General features: G+C 36.4%; 2 protein-coding genes across 11 annotated transcripts in view; both read left to right on the forward strand.

Annotated features, from left to right (window-relative positions):
• Nucleotides 1-12,227, forward strand: part of ppfia1 (PTPRF interacting protein alpha 1) — a 108,217-nt gene extending 95,990 nt beyond the window's left edge. For 3 of the 9 annotated variants that reach the window (XM_049483312.1, XM_049483318.1, XM_049483316.1), the window contains 7 exons: nucleotides 242-268; nucleotides 3,501-3,676; nucleotides 3,871-3,968; nucleotides 5,617-5,792; nucleotides 6,354-6,422; nucleotides 7,388-7,550; nucleotides 10,821-12,227. In XM_049483312.1, the coding sequence (XP_049339269.1) occupies nucleotides 242-268; nucleotides 3,501-3,676; nucleotides 3,871-3,968; nucleotides 5,617-5,792; nucleotides 6,354-6,422; nucleotides 7,388-7,550; nucleotides 10,821-10,885 (774 nt within the window). In that variant the 3' untranslated portion in view covers nucleotides 10,886-12,227. Of the gene's footprint in view, nucleotides 1-241; nucleotides 269-3,500; nucleotides 3,677-3,870; nucleotides 3,969-5,616; nucleotides 5,793-6,353; nucleotides 6,423-7,387; nucleotides 7,551-8,896; nucleotides 8,968-10,798 lie in introns of all 9 variants that reach the window. The other 6 variants (XM_049483315.1, XM_049483319.1, XM_049483313.1 and 3 more) reach the window with 5 other exon arrangements.
• Nucleotides 12,228-14,471: 2,244 nt separating this feature from the next.
• Nucleotides 14,472-15,819, forward strand: part of LOC103032886 (src substrate cortactin) — a 38,085-nt gene continuing 36,737 nt past the window's right edge. For both annotated transcript variants that reach the window (XM_049483329.1, XM_049483330.1), the window contains exon 1: nucleotides 14,472-14,626. The gene's annotated coding sequence lies outside the window, so the exon portion shown is untranslated. The remainder of the gene's footprint in view (nucleotides 14,627-15,819) is intronic.

The raw sequence follows: 15,819 nt of genomic DNA on the forward strand, positions 1-15,819 counted from the left end.
AATAAAGTAAATGAATTAATATAATAGTTTCTAGTTTATTGATCAGGATTATCACTAACTTCACCTCCCCTGCTGCTGCTGCAGATAGAGTGTGTGTGTGTGATGTGTTAGATGTGTGTAAATGCATGTTGTCGATGTTTAATAATAATATAATGAACTGTGTGTTGTTAACACTGCTGCTGCCTCACTAACCATATTCTCTGACTTTCCCTCACGCTAACGCTAACCATGCTAACACCAGGAGGATGACGAGGGCAGCTGGGCCCAGGTTTGAGTCTCTCTCTCTCTCTCTCTCTCTCTCTCTCTTACTCTCACTCTGTATCTGTCTGTATCTCTCTTTCTCTGTATTTCTCTTTCTCTCTCTCTCTCTCTCTCTCTGTATCTTTTTCTCTTTCTGTATCTCACTTTCACTCTCTCTCCCTCTCTCTCTTTAACTTTTCTTTGTGCATCTCTCTCTCACCTTGTATCTCACTGTATCACTCTGTATCTCTCTCTCTCTATCTTTTTTCTTTCTGTATCTCACTTTCACTGTCTCTCTCCCTCTCTTTCTCTCTAACTTTTCTCTGTGCATCTCTCTCTCACTCTGTATCTCTCTGTATCTCTCTGTATCTTTTTCTTGCTCCATCTTTTTTTCTCTCTGTATCTCTTTTACTCTGTCTCTTTCTCTCTCTCTGTATCTCTCTTTGTATCTTTTTCCACTATCTTTCTCTATCTTTTTCTCTCTGTATCTCTCTTTCACTCCGTATCTCTCTCACTGTATCTTTTTCTCTCTGTATTTCTTTCTCTGCATCTCTCTCTCTGCATCTCTCTCTCTGCATCTCTTTCCCTCTATTTTCCTTCTGTATAACTTTCTATCTCTCTGTGTCTCTCCGTCTATCTTTTTTCTGTGCATCTCTTTTTCACTTTGTATCTCTTTCTCTCTCTATCTCTAGCTTTTACTCTGTCTCTATCTCTCTCTGTATCTTTTTTCAATCTATCTCTTTCTCTATCTTTTTCTCTCTGTATCTCTCTTTCACTCTGTATCTCTCTCTATCTTTTTCTTTCTCTATGTCTCTCTCTTTTTCTCTCTGTCTCTTTCCCTTTCCCTATTTTTTTCCTTTCTCTCTCTCTGTATCTCTGTCTGTATATTTTTTACTGTGCATCTCTCTTTCTCTCTGTATCTCTTTCTCTCTGTGCCTCTCTCTCTTCCTCTCTATCTATCTCTTTCTCTTTGTATCTCTCTCTGTATCTCTCTGTATCTCTTATTCTCTCTCTCTCTCTCTCTCTCTCTCTCTCTCTCTCTCTCTCTCTCTCTCTCTCTCTCTCTCTCTACTAATCAGTAATGGTTTGTGGGTTTTTGAAGATTTTCCTAAAGTCTTTCAGTTCGTGTTTTCTTTAATTTGGTGTTTCTTTAGATGTTGGGAAATACAGTACTAGTCAAAAATGTGGACATTCATTGTGTTTTCTTTCTTTTTATGATTTGTTGCACTGTAAATTTAATATTGAAGACTATATTAAAGCTATACAGGAACACATACAGAATTATTCTGTAAACAAAAAGTGTTAAACAATCCAGAATAATGTTTTATACTTTAGATTAATCGAAGTATCACATTTATCTTTGAGGACAGATCTGCACACTCTTGGTATTTTAATCTCAGTGTCTTCATGATGGAGAGTCACCTGGAATAGTTTTCTCGGCATGTTGAAGGAAGGAGTTTCTGGAGGTGCTTCTTCATGCTGTGAAGCTCCAGCTCATCCCAATTAAATCACCTCAAATCACCATCTCAGTTCATCAGGTTTAGATCAGGGGATTAATGTGCAGGAAATAAATTAAATAAAGAAATAAAGAAAACATTACTGGATCTATGTTGAGCTAAATTGCTCTCAGGTTGTATGTAAGCAGTGCCTTTAGTTACTTTGGAGTGTTCAGTATTATATTACACTCTTTCTGAGGCAGTAGTGTTGTTTCTGTCTGCAGCTAATAATAGCTTTTGGTAGAGTAAATACAAAGTGATGCAAATGTGTTGGTCCTGGCAGGCAGTCAGGCTGCTGTGATATAGATGGCTGTGTGTGTTCTGATTGTTTTGATAATGTTTGATTATATCAGTGATTTGTGGGCAGCTTGCAGAAGAATCCAGCAGTGGGGTTAACCATATTTGTGATTTTACATAAAAAAAAATAAAAAAAAAAACATTTTCTTAAAATGAACTCTAAACTTATAAATGTGCACATTTTAGTTTAGTTTTAAAATTTAAATGTAAAAAATGCTGATACCGAATAATTTGTAGTAGACATCAAATTATCCATAGTACTTGCTGTATAATTCATAATTGGTTCATAGTAGACCCTGAATCATTAATAATACTGTATAATTCATAGTAGATACTGAATCATTCATATTGCATATTGAATGATTCATAATACACACTGTAAAATTGATAGTGGATGCTAAATAAATTTTGTTTTTACTTAGTTGACACTAAGTAATACATAGTGGATACTAAATAATTAATAGTAGTTATTTAATCATTTCTAATTCATATTGAACCTTTTATAATACATTTTAGTAAAATTCATAGTGGATGCTAAAAATTCCTGGTGGACACTGAATAATTCATAGTAATTACTGAATCATCATAGTACTTACTGAATTATTCATAATTCATACTGAACCATTTATAATACATGCTGTAAAATGGATAGTGGATGCTAAACATTCTTAGTTGACATTGAATAATTCATAGTGGATACTGAAGCATTCATAGTAGTTACTGGATTACTTCTACTTTATACTGTACCATTCGTAATACATACTACAATATTGACAGGGGATGCTAAAAATTCTTAATAGACACTGAATAATGTATAGTGATGCTGAATCATTAATTGTGGATACTGAATAATTAATAGTAGATACTAAATAATTTCTAGTAGATATTAAATAATTAATAATGGATACTAAACAATTCATAGTGATACTAAATAATCTGTAGTAATTATTGAATAATTTCTAATTCATACTGAACCATTTATAATACATACTGTAAAATTGATAGTAGACCCTAAAAGTCCTTAGTAGAAACTGAATAATTCATAGTGGATACTTAATAATTAATAGGAGATACTGAATCATCCAGAATGCTTACTGAACCATTTGTAAAACATACTGTAATATAGACCCTAATTAATGCATTGTAGAAACTGAATAATTCCTAGAATACTGCATCATTGATAGAAAACACAATCAATTATGGTGGACAGTGAATAATCCATAGAAGTTACTGAATCATTTACTGAATAATTAATTCTGTATGCTGAATCATTTGTTAAATAATTAATTCTGTATGCTGAATCATTTGTTAAATAATTAATTCTGTATGCTGAATCATTTGTTAAATAATTAATTGTGTGTGCTGAATCATTTACTGAATAATTGACAGTAGAAACTGTAAGACTTGACCTCCAGCAGAAGTCTCTGGCGCTGTGCTCATTGAACGTGTGTTTATATGTGTTTTTAGACTCTGGCTTATGGTGATATGAATCACGAGTGGATCGGTAATGACTGGCTGCCCAGTCTGGGTCTGCCTCAGTACCGCAGCTACTTCATGGAGTCTCTGGTAGACGCCCGCATGCTGGATCACCTGACCAAGAAGGACCTCCGCGGCCAGCTGAAGATGGTGGACAGCTTTCACAGGTACATTTGCATTTGCATTTGTAAAACTCTATTTTTACATTATTTCCATTATTTTAATAAGTCAAAAATGATTAAAAATAAATAATTCCAGCTACAAGCTACGAACATGATCCCCGATAATAAAAGTAATGTTTAAGTGAGCAATTTAAAAATCTGCAATTTTTTAAACCATGTTTGTTACCATCTCCTTACAGAAACAGTTTCCAGTGTGGTGTGATGTGTCTGAGGAGGATGAACTACGACAGGAAGGAGCTGGAGAAGAGACGCGAAGAGTCCCAGGTGGAGGTCAAAGGTCAGTCATAAGGATCACAGAAAAGTGTTTAAAGGGACACTATGTAGGATTTTTTAAGATTATTCATCATGTGTAAAAAGTGAAATTACAGCTTCTTGGGCTTGTTTGTGTTAAAAAGGCTAACAGTGCTACTGTGTAAAATCACACTGTTTTATAATAGTTATAGACACTGAAGATTTTTTTTAGTACACTCATTTCAGTTTTAACCACATCATAAAAAAAGGGACCAGTGTTCAAAAGCATATTGGTTCATCGGGTATACCGGAAGGTTATACACTGAAGGAATGGTAGCTTAGCTCTGTTGAGTCAAATGTTAATCTCGCGTTGTTCTGCCTGGAGGGAAAAAAAAGAAAAGCATTTTATCTGAGGAGCTCCTGCTGCTGTTCCTCCCTGTATGAGTGTTTTTATTCGAGTAAAATAGAAAAACAACAGCAAAGAGGAACTATTTACTCAGAAAGAGATTAATGGAATTGTTTAGAAAATGGAATTGAACAGAAGCATTTATTTAGCAAAAGTGATAAAAACTCTGTATATCCCTGGATACGGGGTGCAAAAAAAAAACTTAAAGAACAGTAACTATAGCCCTGTTTAAATATATTAATACTGTAGCTTGAAGGATAATTTTAATGCCCACTGAATTGAATTTATTTGTTAACTGGAGAAAGAAGGGAATCGTGACTGATTTTAATACTGTAATGCCTCTAATGTTATATTGTAAATTAATATTAAATTTGTCTTACTTTTGCAATAGAGCTTTTAAGAAATATATCTTTAAATACTTAAACATTGACAGTTTTAAGTATGTTTATATTGTTAATGAAACAGTTTAAAATATTTAGTTTTGTATGTTGTGTTTAAGTTGTTGGTATATCTCTTTAAATCTGATTTCTTCATATATTGTTCATATATTTTTTTGGGACGAAGTAAACCCAATCGTAACCAAAGCCTTAATTTAAAGCCTTTTTGTTTGATATATGAACTCCTAAAGGGAGAGTAGTCAGAAACCTATATAAAAGCCCAGTAATGCAAAAAAAATGAAATAAAACAAAAATACAGTGATATACCGTGTAACTGTCAGAATATTGCAAAATACCGTGATGAACAGTTTTGGTCATACCGCCCAGCACTACAAATTAGTTGGAGATGTGCTGGGTCTGTGTCCTTCTTCTCGTAAATAGATGTACACTCAAACTTGACTTCGTGATAGTGCTGTAAATGTGAATTTACACTCTGCATCTGTCAGAGGAAGCCCACAAGCAAACAAAATCTATCCTACCCTTTAAAACACCCTACAAAATTCTTAAATAATTCATTTTTTAGAAATAGACATTGGATTCGGCCTGAAACTAAAATGATCCTTATTTCTTTAGAGTAGTGATAAATTGAACTGAACAACACAAATATATCCATTTTAATTACTAACTAAACTCACCCGTGAACCAGTGTTCTTACCTGTTCTTACGTACGATTTTCTATAATGTGGATGCTGCTCAGTACAGCATAAGCACAGCATAATAACCCAGCACACATTGCTCTGATGTTAAGGAGTTCCTGATGAGCTTTATTAGCTGGGTGAGTTGTGTTGTATTATAGGGGCTGTGAATGTTCTGAGTGCTGAGGGTGCAGTGTTTGTGTTATTGTTGTGTAGATGTGCTGGTGTGGAGTAATGAGCGAGTTATAAAGTGGGTGCAGTCAATCGGGCTGAAGGAGTATGCTAATAACCTGGTGGAGAGCGGCGTGCACGGAGCACTGATGTCCCTGGACGAGACGTTCGACCACAACGCCCTGGCTCTGCTGCTGCAGATACCCACCCAGAGCACACAGGTACACACACACACACACATAATGTAAATGATAAAAAGAAAATCCCATAAATAACCCTATTTTGCATACAATACACTTGTCTGAGTAATTATTTAAACCTTCAAGAGGTATTGGCAGTTGATTGTGAGAATAGTTGTAAGGTCTGAAGAGACTGATGTGAGATCATACAGGAGAGAAGTTGTTGGGCTTATGGTAAAACCAGTTGAAGTTATTACATACTGTTCTGTATTTTACTGCGTATGATAAATCATACATACAATTCATAATAAGAGCAAACAGTAAGTAAATATAAAATATGTTTAATCATATATTTCAACTTTGAAATAAATATATATATTGTTTACATCTCGTCTTGTTCTTGTGAACCCAATATTGTGTCTCGTCTTGTGAGATTAAAGTCTTGTAACACCCCTGATTGTTACTGATGTTTGGTATTAATACAGGTTCACATGTTGCTGGATTCCTGTAAAGCTAGATTATGACACTGCCAGTTGTAAAATGTGCTATAAAATAAATCAGATTTGATTTACCTGTTGTCTGGTTTTGTTGGTGTGTCTGTAGGCGAGGGCAGTGCTGGAGAGAGAATACAACAACCTGCTGTCCCTGGGAACAGAGAGGAAACTAGAAGAGGTATGTCTCTTTAGTATCTATTACATTTTTTAAGTCACTTGCTTTTACTTTTCCCTTCTTTATATATGCATTTTCTTTTTCTCCATTTTCTCTCTCTCACTCTCTCTTCTTGTTTCCTGTCTTTATTTTTCTAATTAGGTTCTTCCTCTCCATTTTTCTTTTTCCTCTCTCGCTCTTTCTGCTGTTCTGCATTGATTTGATTTTTCACTTTTTTCTTTTACTTTATCGTACTTCGTTCTCTATCGTACTTCTAATATTTTTGTCTGTTATTTTTCTTTGTCCTGTATCACTCACTTTCTGTTTCTGTCTTCTCATCTATGGTTTCCCCTCTTTCTCTAGTTTGTCATTATTCCTCTTTTCACTGTATTTTCACTCTATATTTCTCCATATTCAATATTTTTTGTCATATCTCTCTCGATTTTAATTTTTCTTTGTCCTCCACCCCCTCTATATCTTCCTCTCTCTCTCCTAATTTACATGCAATGTTTGTTTGGTCTTGAAAAAACCTGGAAAAGTCATTGAATTTATAAATTGAAACTTTGCAGGCCTGGATAAGTTTTGGAAAAATAAAAATACCCTGACAGTTTTGGAAAAGACATTTAAATTTGGTTTACACATATTTGCGTTTCAGTTTATCGATGGAGAAAATATATTTAGAGCTAGCAAATACATCAACTCAGAGTTAATTGATTTTGGTTTTATTGTCCATGTCTGCACTGGTGTTTTAAAAATCATATGGTCATGAAATTTGCCTTGAAGTCATGAAAAAAACCATGGACATTTATTGGTTAAAACGTGTATGAACCCTGTACATGGAAAAGATCCAAACATTCCCTGCTTCAATAGACCAGTTAAAACAAACACACACACACACATCTCTGTCACCCCTATGCTGATTTGGTATTTCCGTTAACCATTCTGGCACTGTGCCAAGTCATAAGCCTCCTCTTCCTCTTCCTCTTCAGGATGATGATAAGAACTTCAGGCGGGCTCCCTCCTGGAGGAAGAAGTTTCGGCCCAAAGACGTGAGGGGCCTCGGCGTGGGCTCGGCCGACACGCTGCCCGCCAACTTCAGAGTGACCAACTCCTCCTCTCCAGCCCTGCAGCCAAAGAAACACCAGCTGGACGGTATGAACTGCCGCGAGCAGCGTTAGCAGAATACCCCTGCCATTTTTAACCCCAGTCTGTACTTCTGTACTGCACCACTGATCACCACCAACAATCACAAAAGCACGTCTCCCAGAGGTGTAAAGCAATGAAGTACAAATACTTAATTCTCTTACTTAAGTAGAAATGTTGGTTATCTATACTTTACTGGAGTAATTATTATTTTTTTACTTCTACTTCTTACATTTTAGAAATAGCCTTGTTACTCCTATTTCATTCCGGCTTCTCATCATTCAATAATAAACAAAAAAAAAACTATCCAGATAAATCTCTCTATCCAGTATAAACATACACCATTCCGACTCCCTATTGGTTTATACTGTGATGCATCACACCTGCACACGTCACCCCCCCCCCCCACACACACACACACACACACTCCAGCAAGAACATAGCAGATGTATGTAGCCTAGTATAAAGATGATCTGTGCAAAGACTCAAGAGAACTCCAGACAAACTCCAGTATAACTAAGTTTTATCTTTAATATATTTACATTCTACTAAAATACATTCATTTACAATGGGCATATATGCAACTGAAACAGGGAACAGCCTAGTGCATCCTACATTATATTATCATCATTATCATTTTAATGTTTTAACGTTATAGTCTTTATGGCTCAACCTATTACTCTAGTCATTTTAGTTGCAGTAAAAACAGGATTTGTACATGGAAAAACCTGGTCAGGTAAAAGTCATGTAATTTGAAATGATCAATTTCCAGGCCTGGATAAGTTTTGGAAAAGTAAAAATAAACGGAAAGTTTTGGAAAAGTCATGGAAATTTGGTCTACAAAATAGAAAATCTATGTAAAGCTAACAAATACATCAGCACAGAGTTAATTCAGTAATTTAGCTCATCTTAGTGTGTGTACCCTGAGTAAATGAGTGTAACTACCTCCACCATGTTTGAAAGCTGCACTTTACCGGGCTAGCTCTCAATGTGAGTTTTTTTTTTTTTTTGACATGCTGTGGGAATTTTACACACCTTATCACACACTCAAGGGGTTTTCGGGGTAAATCTTTAGTGATACCTATCTGGATATCTTGATGACCTTATGATACAATATGCAAAGATGACAAAAAGCATGTTCTAAACGTTTATTTGCATGTGATTGCAATGCAATAATTCTTTATATCTGTATGTGTGTTGCGCGAGAAGATGTCAGATGTACTGGAGGCTGTGTGGGTGTTTGCAGTAATGATCTTTGTGTATGTGTGTGTATATGTGTGTGTGTGTGTGTGTGTGTGTCTAACGTGTCTGTCTGCTCTACTAATGGCTGCTTGTGCATGTGCTGGCTGCTGTAGGGGGTGTGAGTGGAGTGCAGAGGCTGGACTCAGCTACGGTCAGGACCTACTCCTGCTAACCCAGCGCCAGGGTGAGTTTCACTGACTGCACTGCTAACGCTAACATCTACTGGGACATCTCTTCTCTAACTAGGCCACCACATAACAGAATGACCTGATTTATGCTTTTTCGATCTATAATCTTGCTTAATATCACTAATAATGTCACTATACAGCTCACTGCATCCAGAAACCTCTACTCTAGTGTGTAGGAGTGTTTATTGAGGTTGTGTTTAGACTAATATCTCCTATTCTAGTGTATAGGAGTGTTTATTGAGGTTGAGTTTATGGACTAATATCTCCTATTCTAGTGTATAGGAGTGTTTATTGAGGTTCAGTTTATGGACTAATATCTCCTATTCTAGTGTATAGGAGTGTTAATTGAGATTGAGTTTAATGACTAATATCTCCTATTCTAGTGTATAGGAGTGTTTATTGAGGTTGTTTATTGACTAATATCTCCTATTCTAGTGTATAGGAGTGTTTATTGAGGTTGAGTTTATGGACTAATATCTCCTATTCTAGTGTATAGGAGTGTTTATTGAGGTTGAGTTTATGGACTAATATCTCCTATTCTAGTGTATAGGAGTGTTTATTGAGGTTGTTTATGTACTAATATCTCCTATTCTAGTGTATAGGAGTGTTTATTGAGGTTGTTTATGTACTAATATCTCCTATTCTAGTGTATAGGAGTGTTTATTGAGGTTGAGTTTAAGGACTAATATCTCCTATTCTAGTGTATAGGAGTGTTTATTGAGGTTGTTTATGTACTAATATCTCCTATTCTAGTGTATAGGAGTGTTTATTGAGGTTGTTTATGTACTAATATCTCCTATTCTAGTGTATAGGAGTGTTAATTGAGGTTGAGTTTAAGGACTAATATCTCCTATTCTAGTGTATAGGAGTGTTTATTGAGGTTGGGTTTATGGACTAATATCTCCTATTCTAGTGTATAGGAGTGTTTATTGAGGTTGAGTTTAAGGACTAATATCTCCTATTCTAGTGTATAGGAGTGTTTATTGAGGTTGTTTATGTACTAATATCTCCTATTCTAGTGTATAGGAGTGTTTATTGAGGTTGTTTATGTACTAATATCTCCTATTCTAGTGTATAGGAGTGTTTATTGAGGTTGCTTATGAACTAATATCTCCTATTCTAGTGTATAGGAGTGTTTATTGAGGTTGTTTATGTACTAATATCTCCTATTCTAGTGTATAGGAGTGTTTATTGAGGTTGCTTATGAACTAATATCTCCTATTCTAGTGTAGGGGTGTTTATTGAGGTTGAGGTTATGGAGTAATATCTCATTCTAGTGTATAGGAGTGTCTATTGATATTGAGTTTATGGACTAATATCTCCTATTCTAGTGTATAGGAGTGTTTATTGAGGTTGCTTATGAACTAATATCTCCTATTCTAGTGTAGGGGTGTTTATTGAGGTTGAGGTTATGGAGTAATATCTCATTCTAGTGTATAGGAGTGTCTATTGATATTGAGTTTATGGACTAATATCTCCTATTCTAGTGTATAGGAGTGTTTATTGAGGTAGTTTATGGACTAATATCTTCTATTCTAGTCTACAGGTATGTCTTTCATAGGTAATATCTTAACCATTGTTTAATCACATGCTAATCGCTAGCATTTAATGCTGATTAATGTGCTTTAGCATTCATGGCGCTAATGTTAAACGTCTCTCTTGCTTCTTTTTTTTGTTTTGTTTTCTTGTCTCTCTCGTTCATCTCCCACCTGTGCCATCTCTTTCTGTTCTCTCCACCATTCTTATTTCTTTCTTTATTTCCCTCTGTCCATTTGTTCCTCCTTTCACTCATTTGTCTGTCTTCCTTTCTCTCCTCCCCTCTCTTAGTTTATGCTCATTATCTCTATAGGTAATGTCGTGGACAGCGAAGCGCCCTCTTCAGGACAGGAGCTGAGCCAGCAGCAAGGACTCTGAGATATTTCACCGAGGAGGATTTATCCACACCCCTAGAGGACATATTTTAGATTTATTGATTATTCTATTTATGTAAACCAATGGGACATTTCATTTATTTAGTTATTTGTTGTTTATGTATCATTTGTTTGCTCATTTCTACCCCTCTCTCTCTCTCTCTTCTTTTTATCTTTTTTGTGTTCATCTTATCATGTTTAACTCTTATCAGGTGTAACTGAATGTATTATTACGAATCTGAAGTTTGTACATTTATATCTACAGGCAGTTATCTAATCTTTTTATAATAATCCTCATCTTGGAATTGTTTCATATCTACGTTGGTTCATTTTTCGACGGTAAATTTTGAGCTTAAGTGACACTGATGTGGTTTTAACTTAATTTCGTCACTCTTTCTTTCCTGCTTTTGGGTTCTCGAGACGTGTTTCTGTGATTTTTACGATGACTGCGGTTGTATTATTTGAATATCAGATTTGAAGCAGATTTTAGAGCGAGTTATCAACAGACTGTGTTGCGTCAGTGATGGATGGATCCTTATTTTCCCTTTTTTTTCTTCCTTCTCTCCTCTGATACCAAAACACGAACTCTTCGATAAGCCATAAACGTAGCGATGACGAGGGCTACTTTCGGATGCATCTTTTTCAGCAAAAAAGAAAACCCGGAGACTGGATTTATCTCTGCGGTTCCTCGAGTGCTGAACCTTTCCATTCCTTTTCTCCTGCGCGTGGAGCGACGTGTGGAACGAGTGACTGTGTGTGTGTGTGAGTGTGTGTTCGGATTTTCAGGTGTGTGTGTACGTATGTGTTTTCTCCGCTGGACCAACCCCACTGTGGCCTACGCTCAAACTGCAGTGTCCGAGAGTGGCGCGATTTTGAACCCCTCTGACTAAAACCCTGCTACTAATCGAGCCTTATTCCCTCTCTCCTCTGTCCTCCCTCTGTTTTTATTTATTCCCCACATTTCTGTGTGATTTCAGCCTCTTTTCTGTGATTTTAGACATTTGTTCTTATCCTGAGTCATATCAGAAATAAAGGCTGGACTGTGTTTTAACCTGGAGGCAATGTGATGGAATCCTCCTGAACACCCGTTTTCCTTTTTCCTCATTCTCTCTTCATATTCTGTGATTTTTAGTCGATTATGCACAAGGTCTGATCATGTCCTGGATTCCTCTGCATTGTTTTTCTCTGTTTAAAATCTCCTGATCTTGTAACAGAAGTTCTGTACAGTCCAAGTACTTATGAGCTATTTTTTATCACAGTATTATTTATTGCTTCCTTTCAATAAAAAAATACTGAAACTTATTTTCCACTGCCAATAAAAAGACTAAGTCTTTGCGTTAAAAAAACCTGGTGTGTTTTTGTGTTTGTGCTCCTTTCTCTCTTTTCTAGAGCTTTACATACACTTAATAATCAGATCACAATCAGATTTCTGCAGTTTTCTGATTATTCAAGAAACATGCACGTATTCTTTAGGTCTCAGATTAAGATCTAAAAGTGATAGAGCTGGATTTTACCTCAGTATATGGCTTTGTCAGCACATACATACATACACACACTCATTAATTGGATTATTATCACATTTCTGCAGTTTTCGGACTATTCAAGTGGTCTGTAAAGAGCGTAATTCTTAGATCAGATTTACATCTAAAAGTCTAGAAAGATACAGCTCTGGAAAAAAATAAAAGACCACTTAAAACTGATGAGTTTCTTTGATTTTACTAAATAAAAAAAACTCTGGAATATAATCAAGAGGAAGATGAATGATCACAAGCCATCAAACCAAGCTAAACCGCTTAAGTTTTTGCACCAGGAGTGGCCAAAACAAATGATCCAAAAGCAGTGTGTAAGACTGGTGGAGGAGAACATGATGCCAAGATGCATGAAAACTGTGATTAAAAACCAGGGTTATTCCACCAAATATTGATTTTTGAACTCTTAAAACTTTATGAATATGAACTTGTTTTCTTTGCATTATTTGAGGTCTAAAAGCTCTGCATCTTTTTTGATTTTTCAGCCATTTCTCATTTTCTGCAAATAAATGCTCTAAATGGCAATATTTATTTTTGGAATTAGGGAGAAATGTTGTCCGTAGTTTATAGAATAAATCAACAAAATCTCTTAATTTTTTCCAGAGCTGTATATAAGTTGTTAGGTGTGATTTTGTGAGTGAAGCCGAACACTGACCAATATGCTCACAGAAAGGCGAACTGTCAGGGTTTGAGTGAGGACAGATAGTGGGTGCCAGATGGATGGGACATTTAATTTCTAAGTTGGATGGTAAGTTCTGATCTGTAATGTTTAATTCAAATGAAAACATAGTGGCTCTGCTCTGCTGTCCAGAGATTGCCACCATTTAAACTTCACCTTTGTCCTTAATATCTGATTACCCACCCTGATCATATCCACATTCTATGAATTAATACAGAAAATATAATACATATAAAACCTTATTCAGCTTTACACATGTTTATATCATTAAAACCAGCTTTACACCTGTCTGACTCATTACAGCACTAGAACACCGTTTACACTGCTGTAACACACCTTTGCCCTGCTAAAGCACAATTTACACCCTTTACACATTTCTAACACACCTTTACACTGCCCTTCAGTCCTTTGTGATGGTAATAGGGGAACAGTTTCACATGCAGCATGAATATGAAACTTGAAGTGACTACTGTATTTCAAAAGTGAGTACTAAATGCCTTCTAAATGATGACTTTAATATTAAATTTACAATGTGACAAATCATAAAAAGACACTAAACACATTAAATTAGAAGAGCGGTGTCCAAACTTTTGACTGGTACTCTATGGTGGTTTTGTCTTCTCTTCTCTTATCCAAACTTTTGACAGGTACTGTATGGTGGCCTGACAATACAACACAATCATACAGTAGCGGTCAAAAGTTGGATAAGAGAATAGAAGACAAAACAACCATACAGTAACAATCAAAAGTTTGGGAAAGACTTGACAAGAAAGATAAAGGGAGATAACAAAGTAAAAGAAGACAAGGCAAGTCTTCTATTGTCTTGTCTTGTTATGTGTTGTCTTGTCTTCTCAGGTCTTGTCCAAACTTTTGACTGGCAATGCATGCTTGTCATTTCTTGTCTTCTCTTTCGCTTCTCTTCCCAGGTCCAAACTTTGACTGGCACTGTATGCTTGTCTTGTCTTGTCTTCCCTTCTCTTCTTTTCTCTTGTCTTCTTTTTCCTTGTCTTGTCTTCTCTTGTTTTGTCGGATCTTGTCTTGTCTTGTCTTCCCTTCTCTTCCTTTCTCTTGTCTTCTTTTTCCTTGTCTTGTCTTCCCTTCTCTTCTTTTCTCTTGTCTTCTTTTTCCTTGTCTTGTCTTCTCTTGTTTTGTCGGATCTTGTCTTGTCTTGTCTTCCCTTCTCTTCCTTTCTCCTGTCTTCTTTTGCCTTGTCTTGTCTTCTCTTCTCTTCTCAGGTCTTGTCCAAACTTTTGACCTCTTCTCTTCTCTTCTCTTCTCTTCTCTTCTCTTCTCTTCTCTTCTCTTCTCTTCTCTTCTCTTCTCTTCTCTTCAAATCAGTGCTGTGCTCCGGCGCTGCAGTACCGGTTCTTCACCGCAGGGGGCGCTGCAGCTTCAGTCGCAGGAAGTGGGAGAGCAGGAAGAGTGGAGCGGAGAGGAGGAATAATCATCCCACCATTTCAGCGCGGAGAGATATTCACCTAAAACCCGCAGTTAAACCGCTTTAACCTAGGATTCCCGAGCCGAACCGGAGCAAAGCGTGAGTACAGCCCGCTGATACCGGCCGGGGAGCTCGGGGCCCGGGGGGGAAGCTTCTGGAATCAGCGGGACGGAGCTGAATCAGCCACAGGGCTGGATACAGACCCCGCTTTACAGTCTGTTTAACGATTAAAAACACTAATTACAGGGTTTATATTAAATATACAGCTTCTTTTAAACGTAGATATTATTTTAACATCTCAGTGTTGGGCTGAGCTGATGTTAAAAATAGCTAAAATCTAATTGGAAGCTTGTGTTTGGAATTTTCCGGTCCACCTTAAATGGTGCAGCAGTTGCAATATGGTGTCTGCGCTGTTTTAAGGTGGAACGGAAGAATTCCTGAAGGAAGCAGCCAATTTCAGCCTCATTCTCTGCTGGCTGATGTGGCACTTAAAGCTCTTTTTTATAATCTCTAGCTAAATAACGTTATTAAGGACCTTAATTTATGAATAATTAACACTGTTAGAGTATTAGTAACAATGGCAAAAGCCTTTATTTGCATTTATATTTATAAAAATAGCAATAGAAATGCAGCTAAATGGGTGTATCCACACAGAGACTAGCCTAGTTAATAATACTACTACTACTAGTACTACTACTAGTGTTTGGCACTTATTGCTCCTATAGCACTTAAGTCTGTACAGAGTGGCCTAGAGGAGGATGGTTTCCCCCTCTATTACTACTAAAATGTGTGACAGAAATGATGCAAATAAATATATAAAATTAATGTTTGGATGTAGACAGCTAATATTGGACTGCAAAGCATTTAGAATGGAGATTTTCCCATTTATAGGAAAAATATAGACAGTACCTAGGCTTAATCCCTGTCTAATGAAACTGAGCAAAGGAGTTAGTGTTGTGTAATGGGAGCTACTACTACAGGCCTCACACACAGACACACACACAGTCTCTCTATCACACACTTCTAGAACTGGGTGTGGTGTGTGTTACGTCCTGCTTTATACTGATACTCCACTTATTGCTCCTGAAGCACTTAAATCTGTACACAGTGGCCTAGAGGAGGATTGTTTCCTCCTATTTTGGTGAATGTTGAACTTCCTTACAGTGATGCTGGAGGGTTTCTATAGCAATCCTATGTGTAAAGGTGGGCAATACAGTAAATATGTAATGTGTATTTTATATACCGCTTTGGAAAGAAATTAAGAGACCACCTAAGTTTCTGATTTTTTCTGA

The sequence above is a fragment of the Astyanax mexicanus genome, chromosome 9, assembly GCF_023375975.1.
Source record: "Astyanax mexicanus isolate ESR-SI-001 chromosome 9, AstMex3_surface, whole genome shotgun sequence".
In the NCBI taxonomy this organism is placed as follows: Eukaryota; Metazoa; Chordata; class Actinopteri; order Characiformes; family Acestrorhamphidae; genus Astyanax; species Astyanax mexicanus.